This window comes from Coffea eugenioides, chromosome 5 (genome assembly GCF_003713205.1).
Source record: "Coffea eugenioides isolate CCC68of chromosome 5, Ceug_1.0, whole genome shotgun sequence".
Lineage (NCBI taxonomy): Eukaryota > Viridiplantae > Streptophyta > Magnoliopsida > Gentianales > Rubiaceae > Coffea > Coffea eugenioides.
In genome coordinates this window covers 5,524,453-5,533,561 of record NC_040039.1, presented here as the reverse complement: position 1 = coordinate 5,533,561, position 9,109 = coordinate 5,524,453, and the positions used below count along the sequence as shown (strand labels likewise).

At 32.0% G+C, this 9,109-nt stretch overlaps 1 protein-coding gene across 1 annotated transcript; it reads right to left on the bottom strand.

Annotated features, from left to right (window-relative positions):
- Positions 1 to 7,154: 7,154 nt before the first annotated feature.
- Positions 7,155 to 8,778, bottom strand: LOC113772317 (xyloglucan galactosyltransferase XLT2-like). The gene has a single exon (XM_027316910.1). The coding sequence runs from the start codon at positions 8,750 to 8,752 to the stop codon at positions 7,268 to 7,270; it is 1,485 nt and encodes a 494-aa protein (XP_027172711.1). The 5' UTR covers positions 8,753 to 8,778; the 3' UTR covers positions 7,155 to 7,267.
- Positions 8,779 to 9,109: the final 331 nt, after the last annotated feature.

The following is a 9,109-nucleotide window of genomic DNA, read 5'->3' as shown; positions in this document are numbered from 1 at the left end:
AAGAATTTTAAGAAATTTAAAATTTTCCAAACAACATTAATGCCTAGACTCGCCCCTTATCATGTGTCCTGAGAGTACAAAACAAAAGAATTCATCTGTATAACCAAAATCGACAAAAAAAAAAAAAAGAAAAAAGAGAGAACTAGATATTAGTATTTTTCTATAAATATTTTGTGCTCTATAAATAGGAAGGGTGGCTTATAAATTTCAAGCATTATTATCTGCTTAGCTTAGGAATGAAAACTTTTGCAAATATTTAAAGATTGGATCCACTTCTTATTCGATGCCCTAAGAGCACTAAATAGAAGAACCCGAATCTGCAATGATGCAGCCCTAATTCTACTTGGTTAATAATTGGGGTGCTATATCCCATGTTGGATCCAGATTTCTCTATAATCTAATTCATTTATTTTTAATTCGTAACCGTTATTTTCAGAATACAATTTCTTTATTTTAAAGAAAGCCGATGATTCCTTGTATGAGACCGAGCATTTGTAGAAGGATGTATTCCCTCCGTCCCACTTTGATAGTTCTAATTGTTTTTTCACACAGTTTAAGAAAAAATAGTTAATTTTATTGGAACAATCAATTTAGGTAGCTATTTTTCTAAAATACCCTTACATTAATTAGAGTATAACTTTATAGAAACTTGAATTAATGGTAAAAAAAGAATCAACTCTCATTAAATGGGATATGTTTATAGTAACAACAACTTACATTGAATAAAGGTATTTTAGAAAAATTAAAATACAACTACATTCTTCAATTGGAAACTGGACTACAATTTAGGATAGACAAAAAAGAAAAATAGGACTATCAAAGTGGGACGAAGGGAGTATTTGACAAATGTTCCTTGCATAACATGAGCAGTTTGCATAGTATCTACGAATTTTAATTAACTTCCCATGTCAGTTTAGATAATAGTTCTTTATTTGTTTACGCATTCTTTGTGCATTTAACTGCAATCATATATCATTTTTATTATTCTTATTATAATAATCATGGAATCAAACAGATCAATGGTTGTGGAAATGAAGATTTGGAGAAGTTTATACAAGTATTATTATATGTATCACAAGGGTAATGGGTATTTTGGTAAACAAGATTTACCCAAAAATTGAGTGTATTTTTTAAAAAACAAGTATACTAGTAAATTAATTTCAATTAAACTACATGTATGCAGGTGTTCGTGTGTTTAGAGGATCAACAACCACCTTTTATGTACTATTATTTAATGTGACAAGTGCCTTAAACGGGAAAAATCAAACTTTGGGGAATTGTAGGGATGACTTGAAATAATTGAATTAAAATTAAAAAGAATGTTGGGAAAAAACAAAAGAGAGAATTTGCGTGTTACCACATAATTACCGTGCATAATAAACTAATATCCACCTAGAGCTAACAAAAGTAAGTGAATCCATATGATACTCAAATTGAATTTAGTAAGTTATGCGATATTTGAGTTTGATTTATCAATTAGTCAAATCAAATTTTAATAGCATTTAATATTCATTAGAATTTTAACTTCGACTCAATTTTCACTCGATTAATTAAAAAAACATAAAATTCATGTGTAAAAAAAAATGAAATTTAAAATCTAATACTCATTCGAGTTCAATTTGACAAATGAAAATGTTAACTTGGATGCAATTTCAAGTTAATAAAGAACTATAAACTATAGAGTGTTAGGTTTCAGTAAGCTAGTTTACACCTTTTGTCCACCTCAAAAGACTAACAAAGTAACTAGAGAAGGGCACATGTACAGCTAAATGCTAATAACTACATGCTATGATTGAGAAGCTTTAAGCTGCAATCTTTTACCTTTAATTACATTTATAATATAAACGGGAGATCCTTTTCACATGACAATGTGCAGTCTTTACTGGGAGGTAGTGACTGATTTGTACCATTAATCATTCTTTAATTCACATTTTTAATTGTTCTTTAAAAAAGATAAATTATCACTTTAAGATGGGTCACTGACACCACCTACTACAGAGACTTTTTTGTGTTTTGATGGAAACTTGTAATTGGTCCGACTGTGCAAGAAAATGATAGTCTTCTGAAATTGTTTTTATTAGGATTTAGTAAGGAGGAATTGCAATTTTGGTCCTCAATAATTAGGATTTGGGTTGAAAATGGTCCTTTTTGTTTCAAGGAAGCAAATTTAGTCCTTGATATTGAGAAAATTAATCAATTTGGTCATTTGTAATTTCAGGCAAATTATATTGAGTCTACGACCTTTACTATTTTAACTAATATTAGGCTGGTTTAAAAGAAAGTGAACATTGTGGATATTAAAATAGGCTTTAGAGGCATTTACAAGCATCCTAATATTATTTTCTTTTATTGTAAAAGAAAATTCCAATATTTTAACCACGTTGCATGAAAAAATTTAAATTTAAGTTCGGCACTAAATAAATGAACTATAACTAAATTACTACTGTGTACAATACAGGAAGCATGATTTTCTTTCAAAATGGTGCCTAAGCATCATATATACTTGATTTTCTTTTGTCAATAGTGAATTTCCACAATAAAATTAAATTTATAAACGTTATTATAATGCACAAAATTATGCAAGTTTTAGCACCTCTAAGAGTCTACTTGACAGTTGGCAGTCAACTTAAAAAAAAAAGATTATAAGGTAAGTATTGTTTGTAATAAATGGTGAAAAATTGTAAAGTGCTATTTACAAGTTTTTGTTGAAATTATAAGGGAGCCAAATTGTATCGTTTTCGAATTAAAATGGATCAAATTGGATTTGGGCAAAAATAAAAGAATCATTTTGGTCCACTTCCCAAAACTATAACACAAAACTATTTTAAGAGAGAATTGGGAAGTGAAAAAAAAAACAGAATTGGGACGTAATGAGCCCTTGAATGGTAAAGGCTTAACGTGTAGAATAGATGAAATATATTTGGTTTGAAATAGCCTTCCTATTTGTAACCAAAAAAAAAAAAAAATTGCGTTCCTGTCACTATGAGCCAACAAAACTCAATTTTCCTTTTTTTCTTACATAGAATGTTTTTGTTTTTTCCTTTTTGGGTTTCAATCCATAGAAGAAGCTTGAAAATTTTTTGAGCTTAATATTGGTTGGCAAAAAGAATAAGCTTAAACTTTCGAAATGATGCATCTTTATGGAAGGATTTGAAAGTAGTCAAATTCAAATTCTTAATTTGTGATTCATTGTCTCAAACATTCTATTTTATTTGAAATTCACATTAAATTGTTACAATTGAAGTAAGTTGAAGGGTTTTGCGATTTCTCTTCTAAAAAGGAATAAATCTTTGGCAAAGTTAGTCATCAAAACTGACCAGAAATTGTGTTCAGAAAAAGGATTTACTCTGAAATCTTTTTTTTTTTTGAGCTATTACTCTAAAGTTTGAATGTATATACACAATGACACTCACATTCCCTCATTTTTTTTTCTTTTTAAGAACTTACATGTTATTGTAAAATTTCTAAGTAGAATCAACATCAGATTCCTCTATTAATCTAAAATAACCTATTCAAAATATGGTAAAAACATTTTTAATATCCAGGTAATCTGATCCAAACAAATGGTTTTGAAATTTAAACATTTTAAATCCATTTTGTTTCGAATTGCTCCTTCAACATTTAGATCTAGTCACCCAATTGCTACAGTGTCCACCATTATATGATCAAAAAAGCCCTTCTGTTAAGTGCAAAAAGGAAAGATAAATTAAACATAAAAGCTAGGAGCTGCACTCGCATAACTGGTTAAAATATTCTTGCTAAGTAGATAAGGCTTGGGGGGAGATGGTGATAGATGAGAAATATATCATCGGTTATTCTGTTCTGTGGTTGCGTAGGGAAAATATTCGTACCGTCATGTTATTCATAAAACATGCTTCACAAAAATTTTAAATACGTTAATCAACCAACCGTCTTTTTATCTCACAGATTCATTTATTAGTGTGAAGCTAAAATATAAATTTTTTTTGAAAAGCCTTGAAAAATAATCATTTAAATAGACTTCTTATTTTTTTTTCTGAAAAAACATACATTTTATACTTTCACGCTTAGCTCACCCCTTTTCTCCATATAATTATCTTGTGGGGAATAAATTGAAATAACCATAAAGTGTTATTATCATTTATCAAGAATTACAAATGAGACAGTCATTGTTGAGCTGTCTTTAGGAGCTAGGAGGGCTATCATCAAGAAAAGATTCTATTTCTGTATCTTTCCATTGTGTTCTTTTGTAACTTGGTTACAAATTTTTTTTTTTACCACAACCATATATATGGGCCTTATCTTCTTTTGAAATTCTTGGTTTCCCAAAATTTATAAATGAAGTGCACTTTTTGCACTTTCAACTTGACAATGCATTTCGATTTTGAAAAAGAAAAAATTGTTGCATTTTTTTGCCAGCAAAAAAAAAAAAAGACAATAGGTTGGGAATTTTGTTGGCCTATATTGTTATGAGTTCTTTAGCTCGAATACAAAAGTATAGAGTGGGTGGTCAGAATTGAATGACAATCACTGTTGGGTACTAATATAAACAAGAGATTATCAGATTAAATACTGCCAAAAACAGTTTGATTTTTTTCACATGACAACGAACAAAACAACTTAATGCGAATATTGTAACATATATTCCAGATCTGCAAAATCACTTTCCAGAATCCTCACTATTGTTTAATGCGTTTTGACATGGTAGTGATCATTGGATGCTGTTTCTTTCTTTTCTTTTTGTTTTTTGTTTTTTGTTTTTGAATACAAATTTCTAAATCGTTTATGTTAATTAGCCAGTCCGATGTATAATTTGGCCAATTCCTAGTACTCTTTTGGGGTAAGAATTGCATAGTACTGTGTCAAAGTAAATCATCATAACCTTCATACAAAAGACAAGAAGAAGCTATTCAATAAACTTTAAACATGAAGAAAGTTAGGATTAATCTTTTCTACAGTGATAGTGTATAAACTATCAGCGTTGGATAAATAACAATAACGAAAATTTTGAATTTGAAATTCAATTTTTACACACATGTCATGAATCCAACGATAATAGTGTATACAGTGTCAGTGTAGGAATGATTTACTCTAATATTTATATGAATGCTAGTTGGACGTATGCCACATGTATATAAATAGAACTTCAAAACTGAAATCAACACCATGTCATGCAGTCATATCTATTAATGTAAAAAAAAGAAAAATTGTCCACTAACAGTATATAAAAAAAACTTACTCAAAGATTAATTTACAAGTTTCTAGACATTGTCTAACTGTGTTTAATTAACACTAGTTTAAGAGAGCTCCAAAGTGTTATATTTTGAACAAGTGCAGCTAAACAGCGGCATTGTCTCGAGTGCACACAATGTAAGCTAAATGAATGTACATTGAACAGCCACGACAAAATGTTTTACTTCCATTCTGATAATGTAAAATAAAACACATGCCACAAATTCATATAGGGTTAATTCCAATTTTCACCTTCACTTATGGTTGGATTTTTTCTTTGGTCCCAAACTTTAAAATGAGACATTTTAATGCTTTCCTTTCATTCTGATAATATAAAATAAAACACGCCTGAAAAAATAAAATAAAACACATTCCACTAACTCATATAGGGTTTATTCCACTTTTCACTTTTACCTATGGTTGGAGTTTTTCTTTGGTTCCTAAACTTTAAGATGAGACATTTTAATCCTTAAAACGTAAATGTTGTTCCACTTCGATAAAATTAATGACAAAACTGAGACAAATTTTATACTTAAATGGTATAAATATTATTCTTTAAGTATTAAAGTGGGATATATTTTATAATGTAAAAATTAAAGCGGAATAGACTTTATACTTTAGGAATTAAAGTGAGACAAATGTCATACTTTAATGAATGAAGTAAGTTTAAAGTTTTAGGGATCAAAATAGGAATTCTAGCACAATTGTGTGTAGAATAGCAAACAACTAAATTGAACTTAAGGGAATGCCAATACTATATAATTTTGGTTGAAATAAAAGGTCAAAAGTGAGCAGCGTTGGTGACCAAAAAGATTAGTGTCAATTCAACATTAGAAAGAAGAGTTACTGAATAATATAATATAACCCTAACCGGGCGGCTTCATAATCAACTTTGATTGCGGAGACCAATTTTTCAAAAGTAGGAGAACGTTGTCGACTAAAGCTAGATTGAAATCACCTGTAGCCCATAATTTTAGGAGCCTGCACAAGATTAATTTATAGATTGCACCAAACTCTATGTAAATTGTTCTGGATTGCAGCAGAATTATTCTTTCCAAAATTGATTCCACCAAACTAGTAGTATATGTTATCACTTGCTGCACGTCATTTTAGGATTCTGTACAATGTCTAATTTTTACAAGAGATTACACGTAACCCATCACTATTGGAATATTCTGTCAATGTATATAGAATATATATATTTTTTAATCTAAATTTAAACCCAAAAATTTACATTTATAACATGCATTTAAACTCGTAGATGTATGCACTTATAACGCATAAAAGATTTACATAATCTTTATAATACTAATAAAAAAGGCAATGTGAACTTTATATTCTGAATTCTACTACAACTAACCCTTTTTTTTTTTTCTTTTTTAACTTTTCTTTCATTTTTGGACATCATTTGCTAACATCCTTTTCATATATTGTGACAAAGTATGAAAACTAGAAATTTCCGGAAAAAAAAAAAAAGACAATAGGGAAAACGGTCAAATAGTGCTTTGTATTCCATTCATTCATCAATTTCACTTGATTCCAAAGCCTTTACACGTTCCCACCTCAATAGTCAATTCCGTTGTTAGTGCGTTTGGAATCAAAGTGTCTACCATCTTTTTCCACTTTCCAATCTCTCTCCCAAGCTGGCATATTGTTGTAATGGCCTTAATTTCACCACTCACTATTGATGGCAACATGACTTAGATACCCTCCAAAAAAAAAAAAAAGCAATAAGAATATATGACCTTAAATTTAAAAATCTCAAAATTTAACTAAAAATACACTAATTATGTCCAAGAGTAATCCGAATTTTCTCAATTAGAGATTCATATTCTATTTTCTTCCCCAATTCCTCTATAAAACATAATTAAATTACAATAGGTTTATTCAGAAGTAAAAAAGAAAGAATTCTACCAAGTGTCATATACAATATATAAGCCGGAAAAACGGCAATGAAAATGGGGAAAAATGAATAAATTGAAAATGAAAAGTACCCCTTCACTGCAAAATGCAAATTGTATCCTCAAAAATCCATGAAGAAAAAAATTGAAATTCCTCAAAAATTCTGCTTCTTCCTCAAATTCTGAAGCTGGATTCTTCTCAACACTCTTTCCATAGTGACATCAAAAGCATCTTTGGTATTATTCCCCAAACCTTTACTTGATTCTGCATACAACAATCTTGGAAGAAGATCAACAATTGTCTCTCTCATCTTCTTCACTTCATCTTTACTGTACCCTTCAAGCACCTTTCTAATTCTTACAGTACCATTTTCTCCATTCCTCACATCATTATGACTTATGAAAACTGAATAAGTCTTTGCATTGATAGGCAAATGCCATTCATACTGACCCTGAAAACTCCCCTCCCAGAAATAAACAGGAATTGAACCAGCCAACATACAGTCAAAAAATGACCTTCTTGTGGAACCATCACCTTTCGGCTGCAAGCAGAAATCTGAATCCAAGAATGCCTCAAGTATTGCCGTTGCGCCGTCTGAGCATCTTGTCACAGAACAATCCACTACTCTACATGATCCAGACTCACTCTTGCAGTAGTCCATCAACAATCCCCTGAAATCATTCTTGATTTTTGTACGCGTCGCGCCCACGAAGGTAAACAGGCTGTGGCGAGTTCTTGATCTTATGTAGCTTTGCCATTGGACTATATCGGATTCGGAGCGTGGATGGAACGATGTAGGATATGGAACACTGAATTCTAACTCATCCCATGGACTCCTTTCCACTGTAATCTTTATGACATTCTTCATCAATGGCATGTAAATAAAACTAGTGCCCCAATCAGTATCCTTATCCGTTTGCCTTCGAAAATCCCACGTTAATCTACCAAATGCAAATACATGATCCGCCCCATTGCTTTTCTTCCAATAGGGCTGTTTGGTAAGCCAATCCAGCAACATTTCACTGGGACGATCGCGATCTTTGGATGTGTAGTTGAACCATAAGTACTTCCCAACAGCAAGTCCTGGATAAAACGGTACATAAAACGCTGTAGCTTGCAAAGGATCGAGCGTTCGACACTTGTAATCCATCACCCTAACGTGGTATATCACTTCCCCTATGTACATATCCGTCCAGTACCACGCGGGCAGGAGATTCTCGGGCACAACACCGCCGAGATTGGTGGCTTTTGGGCCGAAACCACCGTTGGAGACTGCATTGCACCGTGACTTCCACGGGTCCAAGTCATTGCAGTTCTTCAACAAATCAGCATTGAATTCAGGAGGAAGATCATAAACATAGATTCTACCGAATTTGCATTCTTTATCAGTAGGCGCTTGAAAGCGCTGCAGATCCCAGGGCGCTGGTGCAGAAGAGGAATCTCGGAGAAAGAAGACGATAATCAAGGCTTGGAAAATCAGTGTAATGACGAGCCAGCCGGTCAGGCGGAAGCCCGGCTGAGATTTGACGGAGTTGAAGGTGGTTTTTAGGAGGGATGGCTTGGTTTTCTTGGGTGAGTAGTGATGCTGAGGAGGAGGAGGAGGAGAAGAAGAACGCTGGCTAGAGAAAGTAGGCGGCATGACTTTTTTTTTGGAGTATTGAGTATTGACTAAGGAAAACCTTTATTGAGTGGTTAAATGCGGGCTAATGGGGGCTTGGGAGTGAAAGTTCAAGATTTAATTATGCAGCCGGCTATGATATAGATGGGTAGCATGAAAGGTGGAGTCTATGTTTGATCAAAGGACAGTAGAAGAAAAAAGAGTAGAAAGAGAGGATTTACGCGCAAGTCGCGGACAAAGAACTGGAGTTTTGGAACATTGATTCCATTCGTATACAGTAGGTTGTCAAAAAGGAAAAAAAAAATAACAAAAGAGAACTTTATACTGTAGCTGTTAATGGATACTGACATATATTGAACAATGCCAAAATTGTAAAAT